The 26,524-nt window shown below is 41.2% G+C and overlaps 1 protein-coding gene across 5 annotated transcripts in view; it reads left to right on the top strand.

Annotated features, from left to right (window-relative positions):
* LOC311151552 (SAM and SH3 domain-containing protein 1-like) overlaps positions 1–26,524 on the top strand; it is a 523,482-nt gene that overhangs the window by 443,077 nt on the left and 53,881 nt on the right. For all 5 annotated transcript variants that reach the window (XM_084202079.1, XM_084202081.1, XM_084202080.1 and 2 more), the window contains exons 3-4: positions 20,516–20,566; positions 20,687–20,736. In XM_084202079.1, the coding sequence (XP_084058205.1) occupies positions 20,516–20,566; positions 20,687–20,736 (101 nt within the window). The remainder of the gene's footprint in view (positions 1–20,515; positions 20,567–20,686; positions 20,737–26,524) is intronic.

Below are 26,524 nucleotides of genomic sequence, written 5' to 3' on the forward strand. Positions count from 1 at the left end.
TCTTCCTGTGCCTGATGACTTTGAAATCAAATGACAAACTATATTGCATGGATTTACATTATGTAATAGCTTTGTGATACAAAATTATTTGTGTAACTTGTTTTCCCTTGTCAGACATTCTGTTGTTCTGTGGAACTGCATTTTGGAATCCTGACTTATTTTTTATTGTTTAAAAAGCAATATCCTGAACATGTCTTATGATGGGGAAAACTATATTGTTTTTTAATACATTTTAATGTAATTATTTATATACATAAATACATATAAATTTATATGATGTGTGGTTTTGTATATTTAATATACTTTTTTAATATATTGTCTGCCAGTTTCTTAGCTCACAGACTTTTTTATGATCTGGTTTTCATTAATATGAAAGAATGCCCTATTCACAAACTCCTGCTGAAATTAGTTTCATATTTCCCCACCAATGCCCCCGTTCCTTTCCTCTGGAAAATACTGTTCTCCATCAAAAGTTTAAAACCATGCAGGAAGGCAGATTTCTGCTGTGCTCATTTGATTTGGCTGTAAAAATCATTTTCGAAGTGTGAGGACGTGTCACTTAACATACCTTCTGTCCTTCATCATCACGACATCTCTTTCTGAAAGCACATTTTGAGGTAGTGGTTTATGACTGCTCTGAAGAGGACAGACTTTATAGGAGTTTTGTCTTGGTGCTGTGGTGTTGCTGGGTAGGCAGACAGATTGTTGTTACATATGATGTGCATCTGGGCATTGAATGCTCAAATGTCCATTTTACAGATAGTTTTACAGAGGCATTCAAATGTTAAGCAATTTGTTGTAGGTATTAGGCTTTGATGTAGCATCTACTGACAGAGATAATTTTCTTGATTGGGTATGGAACAAGCCTGTGATGAAACTGGGTTTGACAAATGACGTTTCTTCAGTGACACTGAGGAATGACACAGCAAGCAGGTGTTCCTGGTGTTTGCCATACAGGATGTTCTGCTGCTTTTGGTTTCCCCATTTTCTTGACAGTTCGCTGTTGACCACTCCTGGATTTTCCTTGGCCAAGACAAATTTTCTCAAAATTGCAAGAAAATAAATTAAGCCGGCGATTGTTGAATTGTAGCAATGTTCACCCTCCGAAATTGACGGAAATTTCAGGACATTAATTATATGTGTTTTCGGCACTCTCAAGTGCAGAAAGCAGCACTTAACCATAGGAACCTAAATTAGCATTTGAAGGAGTTGCAGAAAAAATTAAGGATATGCTGTTTAAGAGATGCTAAGTCAGAAGAAGGAAAAGAAATGTATATTCATGATGCTGTTCCTTTAATTAATATATAAAAGGTAACATTTTTATGCAGTCAGCAGAGATTTTTCTGGAGGAGACCAAAGCTCTCTGTGAATGGTTCCCTTTTCTCATTAATGTATGGCAGAGCCTAACTTTCCTTCGCATTGCTAGATGAGGGCCTTATCTTAAGCAGTCAGCAAGGCAGTGCTGATAATTTGAAAACATTTGTGTATACCAGGAAATTGACATATAGAAGCATTATATTATAGCTGCAGAGGGAATTTATGGAGACCATAAATATATTGGTTTAATTAGGGGCACAGTGCTAACTGCTGACACATTCTCCTCAAGGTCTGCTTTCAGAGCACAATTACTAAATGGTTTTATTTCAAAAACACAGGAAGCTTAAGGATGAAAATTAAGTTAGATAATTCAGTTGACGTTTTTATGTGTTTTAAGTATTGTCACAGTCCATGAAGTCTACAGGGCTGCTTGTGAGTGTGTATCCTGAATCACAGCCAGAACTGAGAAAGAGTAAATCATGAATTTCTGCATTGATTAAAAATTATAACAGTAAGAGATGTTATCTCAATTTGGCAAACACTCCTTTAATAAAGCAGTGAAAATTGAGAAAAAAGAGTATTCATGGACTTAAAATGTTATTTAAAAACCAGTTGCACTCTTTTGTTTTCTCCCATTTATTTTTCAAAATGATTATTTACTGTAAAAATCAAGGGCCTGAGAGTAGCCATGAAACTACATGAGGCAGGGTGAACTATTTAATCTACTCAACATGACTTTATCTGTTTTTTGAGGCTTTTACCAACTTTGCTTTCATAAAGACTAGTGCAAAATAGCTCATTTCTGTGTTGTCTCTTTCTGCTTTCTCAGACCACTAGAGATAGCTACCCCTACCTTTAGTCACCAGGTCTAATTAAAATCTAGGTCTAATGAAAATATGCAGGTAGAAACACCGAGTATGTATCCCTCTAAGAATATGGAGAGAAGTTTGTGTGGTACTGAGTAGGAGAAAATCAGAGTGTTTTGTGGTTACTTTCTCAGTAATCATCTCACCATTGGCTTTCAAGGCTGGTTTTGGTAAGGAGGGGGTTGCTGAGGCAGAGTCTTCTCCTCTGCTGCAAATGCGGGACGCAAGGAAAGGAGATGTACACTGTGGTTCCAGTTACTTACACCTCCATATGTCTTTTCTGAATGTGTTGGCAGCTTTGACAAAGCTGTGAAATACAGTAGGTAAGAATTCTTGTTTTCAGGCAAATATATTGAGACACAAAGGATATAACTTCCTGAAATAATACAGAAAGGCAGTAGCAGAACTAGAAGAGGGACTGAATATTTTTATTATCTAGATGTCCTTGCTGTTTTGGGAGTGCCATTCACAGAAAGTGAGAGGAAAAATGCTGTAGTTTCTGTGCTGTGTTTATGGTGGGTTTGGGTTTTTCACTTGGGTTCATACTCCAAGAGGACTCCTTTTTATCATTTAACAAATGATTCTCATTCTTTTCTTTGGGCACTGTAGGAGGCATGTTACAAATAGTTTTTGGCAATTTAAGGTAGAACAGGCACAAGTAAGAGCTGTGTTTTACATTCTGTGATGTCATACTCTGGGTCATTCAGGCTCCTAAATCCTGGAGGGCCTTGTTCAGATTGTTTGCAGCCAGAGCATATAAAAATAGCAGAGAGGACTCTTTCTTTATAGGTTTGCTGGATGAACTCTGAGTCACTCAGCACTGCACTGAGCTAGTTTATGGCCAGAAGTAGGAAAGCCTTGCTGTCCATTGGAAGACCACAGCAGTCTGAGTAATATCAAGTCTAATTTGGATGCATCAGCACTGCGCTACTGCTAATTTTGTGTCCAGCTGTTTCCTCTCAGGGAGCACCATCTTCTGAAGCCATCTCCTGTTTGTTTGGGCTTTGTGCCTTGTTCTCTTCTGGCCATCACACCATATTTTGACCAGTTTTTACTGCTTAGGTGCTGATCTGCTCCTCAGCAGAACCAATGAGAGGATTCAAAGCAGTATGACAGATGTGAGCCCAGTGGCTGTCCTGGTGGGTGGCAGGTATAGTCTTAAGACTGAGTAGGTTTGGGATTAGTTTTTCTCTTCCTGGGAATAGCAGTGCAATGTGTGTTTCATGGTCACCACATAATCGTGTCTCTTACATGTGTAGCTGTGGAAAAAACCCCTGGGGAGCAGGTCCTACAGAGACCAGGACAGTGTATAGTAAAACAGCTCTAAAAGGCAAATATTTAACTTGAGGCAATCAAAGTGCAAAATATGCAGAAGAAAACTTCAGGGGAAAATTTTTTCTCTCTGAAGACTTTTACTTTCCCTTTTCATAGTGTGGAGGACATCAAAATTTATCGCTTTGTAATATACCTGGAATATGAGAGATGGGAGAAACAGTTGGAAAGATAAATGGGCTCAAATTAGCCTTGCATGCCAGCCCCTAAAACTGCAGTGGTCTTTCTCTAACTCATCCTATTTTACATAGTGTGCTAGCCAAGAGTTTCATTCTTTTTAGTTTTGTTGAAAATAATGATTAAAATCATATTTAGAGCTACCAAGAAACTGATTTTCAAGATAGTAAAGCAAACAGTTCATTCATTTTTTCATTCTGATCATCTAGTACATTTCTTTTTTGAAGTAAACTTCAAAATGTCTTTTTTGTCCTCTAACACTGAGTTGAAGTGATAGAAAGGAATGGTGTAAAAGACAAGTGTTTGCCAATGCTAGAGAAGCCAAGGACGTGCAAAGAAAACAGATTAATTTAGTGGCAAACAGGCAGAGACCATGAAGAACGCTTTTTACAGGCAATATCTGGCAGAGCCAGCAAAGGGACTGCGATCTATTGAGATAACCTCACATTTTGATACCTAAACAACAGCAGCAGCATTTTGACTCCTTGTAAGCGTTTCAAGGCTTGTCAAGGGAGGGCAGATGCAGAGGAGTTGTGAGAATCCATTCAGGGGGAAGCGTTGTGCTGTAAAGAGTTGGTGCTTAATTAGACCTGAAGGATACCAAAGGAGTGAGGAAACAGAAGTGTTAATATGAAAGGCTAATAATTGAGTTTTTGTAATTAATAGTGGCTGAGAGCTGGGAGGCAAATTGGTTACTGTTTAAAAAGTTTAAAGATAAAGATCATGGTAAATCAATTCTATCACCTTATTTAAGCTTAAGTTTTGGCCTTTTTTAAGTAAGCTATATGTGATATATATATGATATGAAAACAGGCTCTGTTATAGTATATATTTTTACCATGGATTATTTTCAAGAAGCTAGAATTGAGTACTTTTGAGGGACAGGGAAACACAAGAAAGAAGCATTGCTTCAAGTCAGAAATTAATCAGATTTTGGCCTTACAATGTTATTAAGACTTGGAGTTCGTTTTCAAAAGCACAGAGTACTAGTAGATTTTTGACATCTAAGGAATTCTGTTAAATCCACTTTTGCAGTCATATTGAAATTAATATTCCTTGCAGAATTTTAATGCATACTGAAATTAAAATTCCTTGTGGAATTTCAATGCATAAGGGGAATACCTGGGTGTTAGGATTTCCATGACTTTATAAGGAATGTTGAATTATGAAACAGGCATCAGGTAATTTCTCTATCACTGCTGCAGCCCCCACTCTTTCTTAGCACCAACCAGTTTCCACCCTCATGTCTTCTTTTCTTTTGTGATGTGACGCCCTGATAAAGAGTGGCCTCTGGATATGCTGGGACAGCAAGTGATTTTGGAACAAGTGATCTTTTTCCAAATTTAAAAAGATTTGTCCTCTAAAGGCTTGGATAGTTGTATAGAAACTGCAGTTTATGCACTGTGAAATAAAAGCTGCAGTTTCTACAGGAGCTGCAATCCTGTGCAATGAAAAATGAAGGTATCCTGTATTATCTACTAACTTGTCTTACTGCTAGTACTGTCCTGTGTGATCAGACTTAATGCAGTAAAGCATGCAGAAACATGCCGAGGTTTAAACACGCTAGTACTGTTGCAGGCATGTGCCTAAATACTTTGTTATCCTAACTCCTCAATTTCTCTGAAATATTATATTAAATACATATATGTGTGTGTGTGTAAGAATTATCACAGAGTAAGTGAAATGAAGTGCAGATGAGAGAAGGAATAAAAATTGATGCTGATGGGTTTCAGTGTGTCTTTCTGCTTTCAAAGTCAGTGGAAGTGCCTAAACCCGTGGTTTCTTCATAGAAGTGAGTAGCATGCTGAGCACGTTGCAATATACTTAATCTAATTCCTATTAGATTAGAGGGACCTGTTGGCGTATGTGAAAGTCTAGTGTAGCATATGGGATATTGTTCTGTAGTTTCAGCTACATTTACTAATGCACTATTTTTATTTCACTTGATTTTTAACAAAACCTTGTGTAATTGACAACTCCGTTCTGTATCCATGGGCATGCATTTATTCACAGACTGCACATAACCTTGAATAAGAGACAGTATTGCTGAGGAGAAGTTAGTGTTAGAACTGGATCTGAAACAATAAAAACTTATAAAGAAATTTATGCACTAATAGAGCCTCAAGATGTTGTAACAAAACCCTGTCGGGGCTATAACCTGGAAGAAAACCCCCTAAGGAGCAAAGAAGAGTGTGAGCAGGGAAAAATAATTTAAAAAATAATTTTAAAAAAATTAAAAAAAAAAAGAAGCTTTTGGTCAAGACATTTTGTTGCTGTCCTGATTAGAGCAGATTTGTTTCCAAGAACTTCGGGCTGCTTTCCCTGTGGAAGACAGTTGAGCAGAGGAATTTGTACCACGGACACTCTGATAACTGTGGCAGCACCTGCCCAAACAAGCAGGTCTTGGCTGCAAGACCCCAAGCATTTAGAAACTCTTGCAGGTGTTTGTACAGCTTTAGTTTTCCTTCTCTCAGGTTTTCCATACCATGGTAAATTAATTTAGTTGGAATGCCTACCAGCAAACTGAGTCATACTGCTTACACAAAGACGTTTGCAAAGACAGGGTGTTTGGTGATTTGTTCGTGGAGCTTTGCATTCGTAATTTACGTTTGCTGGAGGGAAGAGGAGACAAGACTGAGCACGCTCCCTTCCCACAGCAAACCCTTGGCTTGTTGCAGGCAGGCAGCTCGCAGTGCGCTTGCTCCCTGGGATTGCAGCAGTGACAAAGCAGAACTGAAAGTGCTTAGCAGCAAATTATTAACTGAAGTGGTTTGACTTCAGTAGCTTTTCCCAAGTCTAAAGCTTTGACTGCCATTTGGTTTAGATTGAAATCGAGAATTGTTGTTGCTCACTGTGGTGCTGCAATGTTGAGAGGCACCAAGGTTTCTGGACTTGTGGGTCTCATTTACTAGTTGTTTGTGAGTTTTATTTTTCTTTTGTACCTTTGGTACTGCCTTTGTCTTTGTGGGTTTTGTGCAGCTGGTTGGGGTTTGTTATGGTTTTGCTGATCGTATTTTATTCCAGGTATTGGAATAAAATACGATCGTATTTTATCCATCTCCGGGATGAAGTCTGGCTCAACACTGCTTACCTTGAGGATTACAGTGTACAATGCTTTGGTCTTTCTCTTACTACAAATTCCCCAGCTGTCAACATTTTTTTGGTCACTTCTAGTCTTGTGCTTTGTTATGTCATTGCCAATATTTTTTAATTTTTCTTTCTGGTTTTTAGTGGGTTGGTTTTTGTCTGTTTCTGTTCAATGCACACACTTATTTAGAAGATTATTGCAAGTACTTAGTTAGATGAAGTAGGAGCCATGATGAAGCCCCAGGTTTCTGTAGCATGACAGTAACAGATGGCCTTTATATTGACCTTAAATTAGCTGGGCTTAATGTGGAGTTTGCTTGTTCTCACTGCCCCTCAATGTGTTGTGGTTTAACCCCAGCTGGCAACTAAGCCCAGTGGGCCACTCACTCACTCCCCTGCCCTGGTGAGATGGGGGTGCCAATCAGAGGAGTAAAAGTGAAAATATTCATGGGTTGAGATAAAGACAGTTTAATAGGTAAAGCATAACCTGTGCACACAAACAAGGGAAAACAAGGAATTCTTTCACTCCTTCCCAAGGCAGGCAGATGTTCAGCCAGGAAAGCAGGGCTCCATCATCTGTAACACTGACTTGGGAAGACAAATGCCATTACTCCTAGTGTCCCCACCCTCTTCCTTCTTCCTCACCCAGTTGTGTACGTGGAGCATGATGCCATATGTCCCATTCCAATTTCTTGTGCACTCCCAGTCTGTTTGCTGGTGAGAGGCAGTAAAGACCTTAACTCTGTGTAAGCACAGCTCAGAAATAGCAAAAAGGTTCCTGAATTAACAACACTGTTTCCAGCACAAACTGAAAACAGAGCCCTACACTACCCTCTCTGAGGAAAATTAACTCTATCCCAGCCAAAACATTCTCCACTTTTCATTCATTACCCTTTACGTCATTCTTCAGTACGACACTATCCAACACATGCTCATTATTTGCCACCCCCTTCTTATCCCTTGATACAATACACAGATATTATTTCCCCTAGCCGATGGACTATGCCTGTAAAATATCCATAGATGTCCACTGAGTTTATTGAGGACAGGAGAGGTGGTGTGGTGTCTGGAGTTTTTGGGCATCAAGGCCAGTTCAAATTGCTTTGCTGCTACCCTTGAAACTGCTTTTTGTAGGACTTGTCCCCCAGTGCTGTGTGGTTCCTGCTATAGCCATTCCTCTGATATGCAACCCAAATCATGGGTTACAGTGATTTAAACCTATACCCATTAAAATCTCTGCCCCTTGTCCCTTTGAGCCAGACCATAACACTGAACATTCCTTCTCTTGCTCCTAGCCTGCCTAGGTTTATCCACGGACTGCAGTCCCGTATGGCCTGCTCCAAGCAGAGCCTTTATCTCTGAGCCATGGTCCCTTTGGGGCTGTAGCTGCTGTGGCATGAACCTGTCCACAGTCACAGTTGCTTTGAGGTGCACCTGCTCCAGTGTGGCCTTACCCACGGCCCCAGCCCCTTCAGAATTAAACCTGCTCCATCGCAGCTTTACCCATGGCTGCAGTCCTTCCAGGGGAGTACCTGCTCTCATGTGGGATTATCCATGGCCATACACTTTCAGGTGCTCCAGCACAGATTTATCCACAGGCACCGATGTGTCAGTATCCACCTGCTGCAGCACAGACTCATCCCCAGGCCTCCATCCCTTTAGAGGTTCCTGCTGCTGCACTGACACAGGCACAGCCACTTCAGATTGTCCTGACTGACACAGACCCAGCTGCTCCCTCGTGGACCCCCCTTGGGTCAGGTCCCTTGGAGTGAAGTTCCCAGCGCAGTCCCAGCCAGCCCAGGCCGGCAGCACAGACACACAGCGAGTCCCTGGGCACTGCCAGCCCGGCACATCCCTGCTGCTGCTGCCATCACAGCGCTCCCAGGCACAGCACAGCCAGGTGATAAAGCAGCACAGCAGCAGGGAGAGCAAAACCAGCCACTAATGAGCACTGGACTCTCATGTCGGGCAAGCAAGGCTCCTGACAAGCACCTGCCAATTAATAGCTAATCAGCAATTACAGCTACACATTCAATCTAGCACATTCCAGTCACACCTGTTGTTATCTTGAACCCTGTAAGACCCATCTTGGGCACCAAGGAGGACTGTTGTGGCTTAACCCCAGCTGGCAATTAGGCCCCACACAGCCACTTATTCACTCCCCTACAGTATGGGGAAGGATGGTGAAGAGAATGGGAAGCAGTACAGGTGAGGCATTACTCCCTTAATGTCCTGGCTTTGCCTACTTCATCAGGACATTGCTGTAACTTCTGGCCAACTCTTGTGCTGCTACATTGCCTGCATAAGTTCACTGTTTAGTGCTAATAGCAAAGGGGCAGGGTTTTGAATGGACCTCTGAACAGAAGCAGTTATTCATTGCTGAAGCCTCTATTTTGCTTCACGTGTGTTTGAAAGTCAAGTTATAAAAATTCAAAGCATGCCTGGACTTTTTAATTTGATTACCTGTGATTGCAGCATTCCTTTAACAGTAAAGCATGGCCATTAGTGGAAAAAGAAGGTGCATGAGGGAGTGCAAAGCTGTACAGGCTTTGCTGGAATGAAGTGCAAGTGCTGCTTGTACACACAGTGTTGCTGAAAAACTATGGGTGGCTCTTGGAGTGCAAGGCTGCCCTGCACTTGTGCTTCATTTGTTTCTGCAAGGCTAGTTTTGTGCATCCCTCTTGAAGTCAAGTGTGACCCAAAGCGTGGTGGAGAAAAAGACTGAAGTTTCAAGTGGAACTTGGGAAGAAATCTGTTGTAGTTGCTGTTTCAGGAGCAATTTCAGGAATAAGCAAGGAGAAAACATTAGGCGAGAGAATAATTTGTAAGACTTTGCTGCAGTACTCTTAATTCTCCAGTGAATAGTTGTAGATAATGATTGCAGATGATTTGCTTGGAACAGTGGTGGCAGCTTTCTTTGCAGATTCCTCTGGCCTGAGTTATCTGTACTGATTGCAGAATGGATGTTTGCTGAGATTCAAATGCTTTGTCTGTAAGCAGCACTTGTCATTTTTTTCTCTGCTGACATTCTTGGTACTAATTTTGTTCATCATTCAGTAATTGGCCTTTTGTTGGGAAAGATGGCAAAGGACCCTCACTCAGTCTGTGATGGGATAATCCCATGTTGCATAACAACCCTGCAAGGCAAAGTAAAGTGTTGCATCACCACCCTGTGCTAGCCTGAAAGTGGGGCTGGAGGGAGCAGCACTCAGGCCCAGGGACTGCACGAGCAGATTTTACCAGGAGACTGCTGTGGCCCTGGGGAGAAGGTTCTGGCCCCCATTGTCCTCTTCTGGGGAAAATCCCTGTTCCTCCTGCTTTGAACAAAGACAGAAACATTTTACAGCTGCTTGATGGCGCCTCAGAATTCATATTTGTTACCCTTTAGATTTAAGAATCACTGAAACTTGTGTTAAGCGCTTTTCCTCTGTTTGACCTGTGTGCCAGAGCAAACCCCACCTTCTACCCCAATTGTTGGTCATGTGGCAGGAGCCCACTTGCGTTTTCGGCACAACAGCTGAGCTTTTCAAACACCGGCTGAAGCTCTGCAGCTGGGCTGGAGCCTGGCCCAGCAGCAGGAGCTGTTAAGGGCTGATTGAAGCCTTTAATTTAACCCCTTTCCAGCAGTTGTGCTGACTTGTGTTGGAACTGTCAGATGTCACTGTGGCACCATTACCCTTCAAAGCAGAGCATGCAGCAGTAATCCCATTGAGCAAGGCTCCTATTTGCTGCACCTCCAGTTGGGGCTGTTCCTCTTAACTACTACATCTATGGCACATGACTTTCTATCCCAGTCTCACTTTAAATGTAAAGGGAAAACAGAGAATATTCCTATCAATAGTTGTGTAGATAAAGATTTTTATCTTGGATGTGTAGAAGGCAATAATTACTTCTTAATTTCTCAAATATGGGTGTTGCAAATCTTCTCTGTAAATAACCAAATTGCGCCAGATAGTCTAGTGGTATTCAATAATAATTTTTCCCTTGGATGGGAGCAATCTTCCATGATGACTTAGGGCATCAGAGTTGATTTGAAATCTAGTTTTTTAATAATGATCATGTGATGACTCGTGATGAAGATTTAAGTAAGATTCTGGCCCAAAGCATCCATCAAATACAGGCTTCGATTTCAAAGGAAAAGAGAGAACAGCTAATTTAAAAGTTCTTTTATCAAAGGTAGTTTTACTCAGGAAGAATGAGTAAGTACAGACTAGCAATTTGTGGTCTAGTCTTTTTTTTTTTTGCATTAATATGATTAATTTGTTTTCAGTTCTTTTGTTCAAGAAATTAATTTCTCCTCTCACTTTGTAGAAGACTTTGAAGTTAGAATCCAACTATCAACCTTTGTCTCTCTCCCCCACCCACTCACATTCCTGGAGTGTGTTTATGTAGGTTGAGAGGAAGAAGTGCAGTGCCCAGCTCTAGGGAATTAGTCTTAATTTTCAGGTGTTCAGTTTCACATGTCAACCTACTAAACAGAACCAGTTTGATTTCAAGTTCTACATTTATTTTGTTTTTTTAAATGGTTGTAAAACTAAGGTTTTTAAAATGTCTATCTAATATAAAACTTTTCCCAGTATGACCAGTTTCTTTCCTGCTTCAAGTGTCTTCTTAAAAAGGATCCTGAAATAAACTGTTTCTTCAAAACAAGTTTATTGTCATAAAGAAATGTCATCAGAGTTAGTTCCCAATATGTTCACACAGGTTTGTCTGATAGAAAATTTTTTTCAAAACCTTTTTTCATTTGTATTCCTGCTGTTTTCATTGTCGAAGTGGCTGAAATGGGGGTCAGACCCCACCAGCCCTGCATGTTTTTAAGTCCTGAAATATGCAGAATATGTCATGTTGTTACAGCTTTTTAACTGTGGTCCTCTCATGAAATAATGAACATAGAAATCACTAAGTGGAACTGAACTGAACTAAAAAAATTACAGTGATAGTGCAAATCAGCAGAAAGGGGTTACTGAGTCTCAGCCTTAAAGAATGGATGGCTTGAGAGCTTGGGCTGCAAGGCTTACTGCCAACAAAGATCTGAGTTCAGGATGTCTGCTTTTTTGAGCTAGCAGCTGTTGATGTTTTTAACCTCTGAAAGAGAAAAATAGAGGTACAGTGTTACTGTCAGCTGGAAAGCAGGAATCTATTTTGCCCAAATGTTTATAATTTTGATGTAATTATTTTTGCATGAAAAGATGCAACAGTAGGCTGTTTGAATTTCTTCATGGAAAGATGAGCAAACCAGTAAATGTGCATGTGGGCACAGCCTCGTGATAAGACTGCTTGTCAGGGACAATGTGGCTCAGGTCCTGACTCAGCACAGCTCTCTCTTACATGGTTTTGTTGCCTCTTTTTCCTGGTGGGGTTGGTTTGGGATTTTTTTCTATGATCTTAGGGGGTTTTTGTGTTGTTTGTGGTTTTGGGGTTTTTTTTGTTTTGTTTTTTTTCTGGATTCTTTCACTTCTCTAAAAGGTTCAAAGTTAAATCAATTTCCTGAACAATAACACAAAAACTTTCAGAAATTCTGTGCTGGGTGTGGGAAAGTCTTAAATCAGTTTTCTTGAATTAAATTAGGGCTTTAGTCATGATCTGAAAGGATCAATTTCATGCTAAAAAAAACCCAAAAAACAAAAAACCACAGAGCAGGTATATGCACATCTATACAAATGGACTTCTTAAAAGTGGAAACATGAATGGGTGCAGTTTTTTCTAGAGGATTATGAAGGAAGAGGAGGTCAGGAGTTCTGAAGATCACAGCCTGATAGCAGCCACAGGCAGCCCAAAGAGCAGCAGTTGTGAAAAAAAAAGGGTCATGCCAGATTTCTTCCACTGCCCACAGTGCTGTTGAGTTCTGAATTTTGGGTTTGCTTTCTACAGCTAAAGAACCTAGCAGAAAGAGTCGAATCTCTTTCGATGGGTACTTGGGTTTGAGTTTGAGTCTCAGCAATATGAGGCCTCAAGTAAAACAAAGGGAAAGAACTATCTAATTCTACTGCACATTGCAGTGACTGTATGATGGAAGTTCTCAACACAAAATGCCTTTCAGCTTCTCAGTTTGTCATAAATTAGAGAAGAAAAAAAAAGTGTGGCGAAGTTTAAAATATCCTTTGTGTTCCACTACATAACCTGTATGATTTTTTAAAAATCTGTCTACTTTTTAACAAAGTACAAACAAATCACTGCTTTCCCAGAATGAAATTAATGCAAAATTTTGGCATTTTTTTCCCCTGAAATGGGGGGCTTCATTGCTGATACTCCATGCATCTGTGGTAAAAAAACATTTGTAGGTCTCTTAATGATCAGTGCTTTCTCTTGATTTACCTCCTCCTCAATTTTACCAGGGTTTTTCAGTAACTCGAAGTTGACTTAGTTTCTGAATTTCTTGGTAAATTATTGTTTGGTACAACATAAAGTAAAAGCAACATATAGTTTTTAAAAGCTTGCTATCATATTGATGATGTGAATGGGGGTATACTTGCAAAAAGTCACCAGTATTATGGTAACAATCCATTTTCCAAGAATCCCTGAGCCTTGAGCATATTGATTAATCCAGCACAAAAGCTTCTATTCATTTGCAGTATAGATCATCTGAAATTCCATGTGCTCGAGGCATGGATATTGGCATGTAGGTACACAAGTATTGTATCAATACTATCAATACAAATATGACAGTGGACCTGTGTTAGCATCTGTTTCCATGGTGTGTCTGAAAGGATTTATAGCATGGCTAAGGAGAAGTTTTCCTGGAGGCATTGGTCTAAGTCTGAGCTTTCCTTTTTCTTTCCACTTTTCAAAAAGAAAATGTATTTTTTGTTGTTCATGGAAACACTGAAGAGAAATTGAGAAAATGGCAAGTAATCTTACTAGAAATATAGTACAGCTTTGTGTACGTGAAAATGAAGAATTGGTAAGACCTGAAAAGGGATATTTAGGGAAATGGAGAACATCACTGACCCTTAGGAATCAGTGGCCTGAACTTGAAGAGCACAGAAAAACAAATCAGGACCATTGGTATTCAGAAAGAGGTTTGCCATATTCAGCCATGGCTTTCATGGCAAGGAGCTCCTCATGCTTGTTTTCCCATGTTATCAGTGAGTGCTTCACTTCAAAACCACTCCAAATTCCTGGCCCACAGTTACAGAAAGCAGGCTGTGGGGTGGTGGTGATATGGACACGGAGGTGCTGCTTTCCTCATTAACTGTGGGTATTGGTTCAGGAGGTGATTGAGGCCAAGGTACAGCACGCTGCCATTAGCTGTCCTGCCACAGGGCCAGCACCTGGGCCAGGAATCTGACCAGACTGTTCCTAGCCAAAGTACCCTGGAGCAAACTGTTATTTCCTTGTTTGTTTATTCATTTATTTTCTCTCTTCCTTTTGTTGTGCTTTTCCCACAGGACTAAAGGCTCTCACTGGGGGAAGTGGTGGTGGCTCTTCCCCAGGCCCATTGTCAGCTCTTGAACAAGAACGGCCCCATTTGGGCAGTATCCAGTTGGGCTTTACCTCGTGCCTGCCTTGTCTGTGTCACATCCTGAGTCCTCTGGCTTCACATTTAACCATTCTTGATGTGGTTTGTTTAGGGTTTTTTCATTCCACTGGAACATTACAGCTCTTCCTGATGCCAAAACCACTCTGTCTTCAAGTCCTCCCTGGAAACCCGTGTCTTTCACTGTTTTCCAACGTTATTTCACAGAAGTTCTTTTTGGCCTTACCTGTACAATAAAAATCACTGCTGACTAATGTAAGGACTTTTAGGCAGAGCTGGCAGGTCTTACTCATCTTTTTATACCAGCAAGAGCTCTAGTACAGAGGCAGTTTCTGCCAGCAACAAGAACGCTTGAGTATTGTATCATTTGAGTAACAAGTGTAAAATGCATCAATCAAAGGCCTGCTGTGTCTCAATCACATATTGGCCTTTATATTAATATAGTTTTAGCACAAAGATAGCTGCCATAGTTCTGGGCTTGCTTCATCTTGTTTGGAAAATTGATCAGAAGGTATTTGATTTCTCCGCTGCAGAATGCTGTGTTCCCATATCGACTTTCCTTTCTCTGAAGCCCATTTCTATTGAGGTTTTTTTTGTGTTTATGCCATAATTTTTCTGGACTCTGCTCCTGTTTGTTACAAGTGAATTTATGTCTTAGCGCTGCCTCACTTTTTATTGTTACATGGCTTTACAAAAGCTGCAGTTTCTCTATAATTGCTAATGAATTATGTTTTTCAAAATCATTGTGAAATGTTTTTTGGTCCTCTGGCGCCCAGCCTTAGTGTTGAATGCAGAGTATTTGAGATGGGTGAAAAAATCCTTCTGCTTTCATTGTTGGCAGATGGAAGAGAGAGAGGGTCTAGGGTTTGCTCTGAGATGTGTTAGGTTTGATAGATTCTGGTGTTTACATCAAGCCGAGAGGCAGGATATTTCTTCCCTCTCCAATACTAAAAGCAGACATGTGAGTACTCTATCAGTGTGTTCTCTCTGAAGCTGCATTTCTTCAGTAGTTAAGCTAAGTGTTTACCTTATGTCTGCACTTTTGTATGAGGCATTGAGACACTTGGACTTTTGTTTTGTGCTTAGAAGTATTTATTGTTTGAAATTTCTTTTTTTTTTTTTTTAACCACCCCTTCTGTTTAACTCATTTCCTTGATCGAGAGTTTTGCTGCTGCTGCTGCTGCAGGATGTTATCATTTAGCATGTGTCAGCTCAGGCTCTAATGTGCAAAAGCAATGGTGCAGAAAAATCTTCCTTCTGAAACAGCTAAGGGAATGGTCCAGAGGTTGTGGTTTGAAATGAGACTTTAACTAATCTGTACCACTGGAAACTCACTGAGTTTTTAGTTCCCTCAAATACTTGCTGAGGTGGTTGACACAGGAATAGGTCTTCTTTATTGCTTTATTCTGACCTGTGGGCTCATAGGCAAGTTCCATTACATACTTGCATACCTGCACTGTGTCTTTACAGGGGCTTCTCTGCTTCTTCCCTAGCACCTCTACAGAGGCTGAAATACAGTGTGGTGGAGTACTCCAGGCAGAATTATTGCTTTAAAAGTAAATCAAACTCTTACAAGCCTTCAGTGCTCTGCTGTCTTTCAGATACCTCTCCATTTAATCATTTTAGAAGCTAGACTGGAACATGCAATGCATGTTCAGAACAAAGAGAGAAAACATGTGGGGAAAGATTGGCAGAATTCTCTAACAGAGGTTTTCTACTCTATATATCTTATTTATACCTGCTGAAATGGTTTCATAAATTTATACATCTATAAGCTTTTTAGTCATCTTCTTTTTACTGATTATGTCACAATTTTCCCAGCACTCATCTGAGTCTCACTTTGCACACTTTCTGTCTGCACAGTGAGATTAATCCTGTCTTGGGATCTGCAGAGGAGTGCTTAAATTTATGATTCAAATGGATACAGCTCCTGTGGCAGAAATTGTGAAGAGGTTCGTGAATTTTTAATTAGAAGGGATTAATTCAATGAATACAATTTCCTAAACTAAGTTGTGGTGTGGAGCATAGATGTCGCTTAATGTTTAAGCAATTAAAATATGCACATTCCCCCTAGAATGTGCCATACCCCGGATAACCAAGTTTCCTTTCAGATGCCTTTGTCTGCTATGTTTGTGTATTTCAGGAGCAGAACAGCCTTCAGATAGGCGGTGATATGCCTTTTACCTGTTACGTTACATACAAAACAAGTGAGCTGAAATTGTCATGGAAGGAAAAGTCCCTCATGAATTCCAAACTTGCCATTCCAGTCAGGAAATGGTTTTTGAGCTTCTTTCCCATGTATTTTGTGCTTTGTACTTTCTTCGCAGTTGCTTTTTTCAGACTTAGCTCATAAATGGTTGCAAAACTGTTTTGAACATTTTTATGAGGAAAGTAGTATATAAAACCAAAATCGCAATATTTAGAAACCTGTAGTAATTTGAAAAGAAAATGTATGCAAATGATCACATAAATTCATTCACAAAGTAGGCAGAAAAAGCTACCTGCAAAGGAAGCTTCTTTCTTGGTCCCTAAGGCAAAAAACTAATGGTTTGAAGCGTAGGCTACAAATCTTGCTTGTTAAGCTTATTACTATGTTTTCTTCCAAAGCAAGAGGTTTGTAAAAAGCCTTTCTCCAACTTGCACTTGTGCAGCAGAGCTCCCAAAATTACCAGTGTGGCTCTGCAGTCGCTCTCTGTGGCACCCACAGTGTGGAAGGGTTGGTGATCCCAGGCAATTCCTGGGCGGTGTGATGCCTGACATCCATCCCTTCCTCCAGCTGCTGGATCCGAGCTTCTGCCACAACCTCAGGACCTTTCCTGCACCCATCCTCTTGATGGTATTGGTTTTGGATGGAGGAACAAGGACTCTATTAGGACTTGGTGAGAAATGGGAGAACAAAAGGTGGGAGAACAAAATTCCTCTCCAAGCTGAGATTGTTTTAGGTCAGATGTAGGTGACTTGATAGAGGGATCCCTACTTTAAATTCAGTGGGCTTATTCTACAATATATTAGCATTACTGATTTTTAAAACTTACTCCTGGGTTAATTATCAGTATTTGAGATTCTGTGCTGTGCTGACCCAGCTCCCCAGGGGAGCTGGACAAGCTGTTGCTAAGCCGCTGTTCGCTTTCCATCTAATGTGTTCCCTGGGGATTGGATACTATTTATGGACATCTCAATTTCTCGAGAATCTTCAGATCTTAGTTTTAATAGTGTGTATTGGACAAGTTCAATATGCACCAACAGCTTCTGGGTACAGGATGGGTGCCCTGCCTAGGGCCCTTTAAATCCAGAAACCATGCAAGTAAATCAGTCACCTTTGGGAAGCACTGGATTTAATAGTGAAGCTTAAGGAATGTGCACGTGATTGGATACTCTCTCAGATCATTGGGTTTCCTCAGAGCGTGTAGGTGATATGAATTTTCTGATACATCTCAGACAAGCTTTATGGTAGAGGGCAGTTATCTGAGGCAGCAAGGCTGCTTGCACAGAAGATACCTATTGCTCTGATGCCTGCTTTGTCTAGACAAGAGCTCTGGAAATGCAGTCTGGGGATGTCTCTTACTGCAGCCACTATTTCTATAAGCCCAGGTTATCCTTGGTTTCATTTTTAAGTTTTGGCTCAGAAGGATGAAAGATGTACTTCAATAAAATTAACCTTTAAAAATATTTTCTGAAAAGATCGCGTGCTGGAGAACATGCCAACAGTACAACATTTGCTTAATCTTCTAGAATTAGCCTTTAGTAAAAGAGGGCCCTGATCCTGATGGATGAAAGTCAACACAACCTGTGGATTTTAAAGTGAGGTTTAATGTGAGGTTTAATGGATTTTAACCAAAATAAATAGAATTGCTCAAGGCTGATGAAAGTTCTATGATCTCTGATACAGGTCTAAGCCAGAAGTTTAGTTGAGAGTACTATTTCCCCAAGTATTTTCCTTTTGTTTCTTGTGTAAATTGCAATAGAAAAAAAGACCATTCTGCTGGAAAGGCAGGTAGGAATATTAATCATAACAGTGTAGAACTATCAGGTGTTTTGCATTCCAGCATTGCGAAGTAGTGCTCTGGAGAAGGGAGAGGAAAGTTGTTCTTGCTTCTGCCCTCTGCAGTCATCTTGGTCCTATAAAACAGGTCCTGTTCTAACAGGGTGAGCTTGACAGCAAATGAGAAAAAAGAAAGTAAATACAGTCAGGTTTTTTAGGATTTACTTTCATGGGATGCAGCTGACTGTTCAGCTGAGTAGTTTTATGCTGAAGGTAGGAACTTTTCATGAAATTGTAGTCTCAAGCTTCATGAGCAACTGCTCAAGCGGTTACACAAATTTACGCAAAACTACTATATATAAAAAATAAAAAACCAAAACACTTGACCAAAGCAGCTTTTTAAGACAGCAGATAAATCATCAGGAACTTGGGAATCTAAAGGCCTTGTTGGGGACCTGGTGGGTTCTCCTGACTGGCACACTGAAACTGTAACTTGAAACTGATAAAATGTTCCTTTTCTCATTAGTGCAGCAGAGCATGGACAAATGAGGTGCCCCTGAATGGCAAGTGTTTGGATCCTGGAGCTGATCTTTCTCTCCCTCCTTGCAAAGAGCTAGGCAGGGCTTGGAGAGTGTCTGAGGAAGATTCTCAGCCATGTGCCTGCAGCATTTTCCAGGCGCAAAACTTAGGTTCCATTTTGACAGAACTAAGGGAGAAAGAGAGGGATGCTTGGTGCCAAGTAGCTATTTTCATTTCTCTTATCTTTGAACATCTCTGGAATTCCCCTGGCCTTGGTCCAGCTTCTGCTTGACTAGAGGAGTCCTGTTAGATCTGTCAGTAAGTGAATGTGATCGCCTTTTCATGTCCACTTTCACTCAAGGACTTCACTTCCCTTTTTGTGCTACAAAATCAGCAAAAGCTGATGCGCAAACAATGGATGGTCAGGCAAAATCCCCCAGCAGGGCAGTGACCCAGTGTCAGCCTTGCACATGAGCAAGGACATGGCCATGAGCCATCCCGTGCCCTCCCTGGCTCCTCTGGCCAGCAGTGCAAGCCGACTCAGTTGTGTGATGGCAGAGCAGGCTGCTTTCTACTCCAGATCTTGCAGACTTCCTGAGCGGGTTAGCCCAACACCACCTCATGGCAGGCAGTAGTAAGTTCCTGTTTAGTGTTAAAAGGCTGCATTTCCAGAAAATTGTGTCTGATTTTCTTTTTTTTTTTTTTTTAATTAAATCCCAGGAATGTTTTGTCACCCTTTGTGTTAACAACGGGAATAGGAAGTACAATTTCACAGAGATAAGAGTTTTACATGTAGGCTGAGGAATGCACGAACAAGAAGTCCTTCAGCACTGAGAAAAAAATCCATGTCCTTTTATTTGATTTTCTTGAAGCATGTACACCACTGCTTAGCCAGCTGTGATGAGTAAGTTACGGAATTCACTTCACAATAACTTTACAAGGGCTCAGGCTGGCTGAGAATAAAGTAGGAATAAGTAGTTTACCCCATGATTTCACGTGAAGATCAATCGCCAAAGTGTAGTTCTCCGTACCAATGACTGTATTATCTTCCTCCATTCTAACTGGAGTTTTCCCATTAATTTCAGCTAGACATGTTAATAGTGTGTGCCTTTTAAGCAGTTGGCTTGCAGTCTTCAATTAGATACCACCAGTGGGACTCCCTCATCTAACTTGAGGTAGCTGAAACCTGTCAGGCAAGTTGTTCTGTAGGAGTTTCTGTGTCTCCCCATCAACTGCAAAGGAAACCTGGATAATTGAGTTCTGGAGTAGATGGTTATACCCTAGGTGTTTGTAGAAAAGTGGTTTGAACTCCATACTGTTGACATGTTTCTGTGTGAGAAGCTGGTCTTTCTGAAAGGTATCTGCATCCTCTCAGTATTTTTTCCTCAGAGAATTTTCTTTTAATGCCAAATTTTTCCTGAAGGTAATTTCTTGGAAATTGCACTTGAACTTATCTAACAAATGATGTGTGATCTAGTGAAAATAAAACACCCCTCTTTCTATTTTGTTTTGAATGACTTCTGTCTGGCAGCTTTACTTTCTGTATTCTGCAGTGATAAGTATGAAATCAGCTGTTTTACTGGATTATTTCAGAATTTATCCTGAAAGCAGTTCTTTCTAGAGTAGTTAATGTTTCCTGTATGAACTGTTTTGAAATAGTTCTTGGTTCTGTTACTGTCTTTTCCCTTTTTCTCCCCTTCATATTTCTTCCTTCTGGTGTTTGGATATTTCATTAACTTGATATTTGTTGTATTTTAGGAGAAACCTGATACCAGCCCCACATCTCTGCAGCTGCGATCCCAGATTGAGGTAAGCACTTAGATTTTGATCATCAACTTTTGTTTGTTTGTTCTTTGATTTGATATTCTGCATAAATGGGTAAATTTTTCTCTAGTGTCTGCTCTCAGTGCTGCATGTCTTCTCTTGCAGGAGTCGCTTGGTCTCAGCAGCACTGCATCAACACCTGACACTGAAAGAAAGTAAGTGAAGGCACAGGAAGTGAGAAAGGAGGGAGGGGGAATTTGGTACGTTTTCTTTTTCCTTGGAGTAAATTGATTTTAGATTGTACTTACATACCTAGATTTCAGATACAGACGCCATGAATGAAACCTGTTTTGGAGCCTGCTCCTTCTCTTCCTCACTTTTGGCCTTCTATTATTTTGTGGTTTTTTTGTCAAGGGAGGGTTATTGTTTCTCTTTTCTGTGAGTGCTTGGGGTGTGCATACCCCAAGATGACTGCTAGTCATTTCTGAGGAACATTAGGGATTTCACATTCTCTGCAAATTATGCCTGCTTTAAAAATTATTTTCTTTGACTAAACCTAAATGCAGCCATAATATATAGGTGAGGGGAAGGGAGAGTTACAGACTTCCCTCGTGTTCCTTTTCCTGTGCACTCCTGAGTTTGTAACTGTGCTTTTGAAGGAGGTGCCAAGGGCATAAAGTACTTTAAAACCAAGTTAAAAGGAGCTTTAATTTTAGCGTCCTTAATGAAAACCTCTCTGTGAGGACTGAGAGGGTTTCTGTTTACTGTCACCTCCTGCTGCAATGTGTGTGCTTGTTTTCTGTGCCTCCTTCCTTTGATCCCAAGATCTTGGATCCCTGCTGCTGAGGGTAACGTGCAGTGGTGCATGAAGACAACTGACACTCTATGTCCAATTGCCTGCACTTCCATGGGGTCGTGCCAGCTGGACGAGTTCAGAGGGACTACATGGAATCCATTTGTGATGGGACGTGCTTTTGTACGGCTTTACAGTCCCACATTTGAATATCCTCGAGTGATTCATCGCTGGGCAGTAATAGGAATGTTTCTTGCTTTTGCTAGTTCAGTAGGACTGTCAGTCCCAGAGCAGTCTTTGGTGGATGCGGTGTATGGGACTTTGGTAGGCACTGACCATAGAGAAGTCAGTGGTAGGGTAGTGAACAACTGCTTAGGGGCTTCCTTTGGGCTTGTCTAGAAGCTGATTCATGCTGAAGGTCTCAGAAAGTGATATATTGCCTTCTAGAGGTGCCTTCTCTTCCTTCATCACTCAGAGAGAAAAGCAAAGATGGTTTTCCTGAGGTAGATGCTCATTTTCAAAGCAGCATAAGACAGATAAGGTGAATTACCTTGCGTGACTTACCTTATTCTCACTAACCTAAGACAGATAAGGTGAATCACCTTGGGTACCATCACTGTCCCTGTATTGCATGCTGGTAAAAGAGAAGGCCTAGAAGTCTTAGGGTTTAATACTTTGTGCTTCCGATACTCGTATGTGGAAAAGAATCTTTGAAGGACACGTGGCTCTCCAACATTTTAATGAAACCAGAAGTGCCAAGTAGATGGGAGCTGTAATCTGTGAAGTAAATCTGCAAGGTTATCCTATAATCATACAACTTTTCTCTCAGCCTCAAAGCACTTTACCCATGGGTAAATATCATAATCCCACCTCAGGTAATAAAGAGATGAAGCTCTTGCAGGAGAACAGCACACAACTCAGAAAAAACTCCACTTACCAGTTTTAGCCAGCTTCCTAAGTTGTGCTTCTATGTAGGTGTTCTACCACAAATAACTGAGTGAGAAGACAGTATCAGCAAAAAATCTCCTGAGTGACTCCTCATTTATCTCACTGAAAGGAAATTATATTATCTTAGTTCAGATGAAAGGGACATGTGATTTTTGTAGACCTTTCAAGAATGGAAGTGTGTCATTTGAGGATTTGTAGAACGGTGTATGTGATTAACCTGATCATGTATATGAAACTGGTGCAGGACAGGTTGTGCCAGATACTTGCACAGTAAGAAGCAAGGCCATGTGATGCATGATAATTGGACAAGGTGTTGAAAATAATAAATTGTATCTACTCAATTCTGTACAAATTATTGAAACCTGAAATTATACAAGTCTGTGCCTATTTATGACAGCCTGCCACACCAGTGTTGGCTTCACTCCTCTAGCCTGGAAGGCTGAATTCTCACAGAAATTGCCCCTTCCAGGGAGGCAGGATTCATAAAATTGCTCTGCAGGAAAATGACCGGTTCAAGCCCATCCTGTATCAATACACCTGTAATTGCTACTAATGTAATGCTGAATTTGATATTTTTCAGGGAAGGGTGTTGTGTTGGCCCCAGGGATTTTTGTGGCGTTTAGTATATGGCTTTCATCTGAATTTTCTGTGTGGGCATGCTACTAAACATGGAAGCTTGTCCCTTTGGGGACACAGTTTTTATGTCACTCTCATGCTGCATGAAAGATGTGTGGTAAACCTTCTACAAAACTTCTTTTGTTGCAAGAGGACTAGTTTGCCAAATATGAAACTTGATGTAGATGTACATTGGTTTCTCATATTCACAGAAGATTTGGGGAACAAAATGAAAGATTTGTTCAAAACTCAACATACAGACATTCAGGAGCTGGAAAAAGTGGGTTTTTTTGAGTACTCTTCCACAAGTAAGAGCTTATCCAAGAACAGTTATAATTTTCCTTATTGAAAGTCCAAATGTTTTCCTAGGGTGAAATGAGTTGTTTCTGGTCTAGTGTTCTGAGCAGGTTGCTTTAGAAAATAAGGGCAGTCCCAAAGAAAAATCTGTACTAAAATAAGGAGAAAGCAAGTGTCTGGCTGGAATACGGTCACTCTCAGTAGCACCCTCACCCAGCACTGCTGCCTACACACCCTACAGCTTAATGCTACCAAAGTCTAAAGTTTTAAAATAGCACATCTGGATGGTTGTTTAATTTGCCAGAGTTTAGACATTCCAGACAGAAAGAAGCTTTGAGGGAACCTGGGAAGAGCAATATTTGCTTTAACCTGGTTTGGTTTTCCTTTTCTGTGCTGCTCAGATGGAAGAGAGAGCCCAACAGGCTCCACTGTACGCCGCACTGAAAACAGATTAACCTTGGTGGTCTGTGGTAGGAAAAAATCCTGTTTGTGTGGACAAGAAGTGTATGTTCAGTCTTGCCTTGAGTCTTACTAACCTTGCTGCCCAGTCTGGTGTAAAGTCAGTGCAGAATTAGTCAGTGCCCTCAGTCCAGCAAGTTGCTCAACAAGCATGTGTCTAGTGAGTGGTACGCTCTAACACGGATGAGCAGCAGCAGAGCTTGTAGGCAGGCAGGAGGGATGAAATGAGCCTGGAGGCAGAAGTGTTTGTCACTGTGAGTCATTGTTGTCAACCCCCCACCCCCTAAGGCATTTGGGGCAATACCTTCCACTGTTGCTAGCAACACTGTTCCTGTTAATTAGATGAAGCTACCAAAAAAGACTGCGTATGTGAACCTGCTCGGTGTTATATGTGCCCTACCAAATATGCCTTTTGTTTGGTTGGTTCTGACAAAGAAAGAAAAATCTTCACTCAGAGGCAAAACCCCCTGAGATTTATGTGAATAGCAGCAAGGGTACTGATGTAGCCTGAAAAGCTAGCCATAAACAACAGAAAACAAAGTCATGTTTGTTCAAGCTTTGCTTCACAACTGCTCTGGTTTTTTGGCCTTACTGGAGTTCCTTCTGTAAATTGAAACAGTTTGCCAGGTTTCTAAGTTATGTCATATTCAGCAAATAACGCAGAGCATGGAATGAGGTGTTTGTAGCTTTCTTCTCTGAATAATAAACTTCACTTTCCTCTGCCCTTTCCAAGATTTCCATCTTTTAAACTGTGGTCTTGCTGACAATTGTGGTGCTAGTGCAACTTTGCTGTTTCTCAGTGTGCCTTCAGTAAAGTGGCTACAGAGTCTTTAATAGTGATATTATTAATTTTAAACAGAAATCTCCCCAGAACCAAAGGTGCTTCTATACAGACACATTGACTTCTGCTTTTGCTGGAAGAATCATTAGTGTAGAAAACATGCAGTAAATGTGTTCTTTAGCAATTACTGTTACTTCTCTGACCCCATACCATGTTCATCTGGGGATGTATTGTATATACAATTCCTATTATTTCGAAGAGATGGCAACACCCCAAGGATGTTTACTCAGATAGGGGACTGAGCAGGGTTTTCTCATAATTGTAAACAGAGCATTTAAACAATGAAACCCAACTTTTAGCCTGTTCCCATTTTTGAGCATTCAAGTCTACATGACAGACTGATGAGCTCTGCATGTTTGCCAGGAAATCCAGGTTAAACCCAGTCCCCTGAACTCAGGCTTCTGCATCCTGACTCTCATCCTGTTTTTAGAAGAACTGGGGGGATGTTGCAGAAAGGAAGTTGTGTGTTTTGCCTCTTTGGAAATAGATCTGTTTGCTGTCACTGTTTGCTCCATCAGCCTTTGGGCTGTGTTTCAGATGTGGCGTATCTGAGATCTGCTGGGAAAGAAAAGGAAGTGGGTGAGGGATTCAGGAGCACTGCATGCAAATAGGATGAGGCACAGACATTCCTATAGACTAAAATTTTTCTTAACAGTTGCTAGAGAAGAAAAAGGATGAGGTAACAGTTGTGTCATGTATCTGATGTTTCAGTCATTACCACCACCTTTATGTGGCAGTGGGTGTTATGAATTGTCACCTCCTATGTGGATCACCTGCACTTTCTTGAACTGTACCACTCAAGTGCACTCCTGACCAGTAAAAGGTCACCCTTCATATCAAGTGCCACAATTCATCCTGCTGTACGCCTCATGCTGTGGCTCAGTACAGTTCAAACGTTCTTGACCCTGTGATACTCAAGACCTAAATCTGAGACTCTGCCAGAGCAGGGGACTGGCCAGAAACATACACGTCGGGCAGAAGGAGAAAAGCAGGCATGTGTGGGATGCAGGTGACACAGGGCAGCATCGCTCAGAGGCTCTGCATTCCCCCGGCGTGGGGGAGCTGCTGTGCCTCTGGCAGCTGCACCTCAGCTCCCTCCTTCAGCTGCTCCCGAGGGCGGATGGCTGTCACCCTGTGTGTGTGCGGGATGTACCGAGCCACTCGTGCGTGCCATTCGTGCAGTTTGGCCAGATCTCTGGTGGCTTGTTGGGAATGTCACGGCAGGGGCTGTAGGCTCCCCGGGCATTATCCTTTCTCCGAGGTTGTTAGCAGGCTAGCAGCGAGGCCCCAGCACAAGTGGCTGTCATCTGCATTGAACCTGTTGTCACTGCGGGAGACACGATTGCCTGAATTTGGTTTTAGGATTTTTTTGCAATGAATGTGCCATAGTGCAGCCATTCCAGTGTCCCGTGGCATAAACTGGAACTCTGTATCAACCTAAGGCTGGGAGAGAGCCTGCATTTCAGTGTTCCTGTTTTCCACAATGGTTTTCAGTGAAAGCTGCAGAAAGGTTCATCCAAGCCTCAATTCTGCCCCCTTTGGTACACTCATCTACTGGCCTTTGCCAGTAGCTTTTAACACTTGATTCCCTAGTCTTCTTTCCCTGCAGCATCCAAACTGCAGGTCAATATTTGAATGGAGGAGGTTATTAAATCATCCCTCCAGGTCATGGATGGGGGAGGGGTTTAAATTCTATCAGCATAGATTCTGGCAACTTCTCTGAGTGCCCAGATTAATTCTGGCAGGTGTTTGTAAGCTCATCTTCGAAGAAAGAGGAGTGTAGGTCTGAAAGAGGATGTAAGGCAGAGAGAGGGCAGAAACTGAGAAGTACAAAGCAAAAAACAAACAAGTCCCCCAAACTGAGGTAGCTAAAGGCTGCACTTAATTGTTAAGAGAATAAATTATTCCTTTTGCATAGTTTTAAAATGGAAAAGAATATTGGAAGAAAAATAAGTAAGAGGTTTTTTTACTTGACGTGTTTGAACTTAAGATACATTTTTTTTATACCCTGTCCTTGGAGGAATTGAAAAAAAATCAGTGAATGTGTATG

Source organism: Fringilla coelebs, assembly GCF_963513975.1.
Source record: "Fringilla coelebs genome assembly, chromosome: 3".
In the NCBI taxonomy this organism is placed as follows: Eukaryota; Metazoa; Chordata; class Aves; order Passeriformes; family Fringillidae; genus Fringilla; species Fringilla coelebs.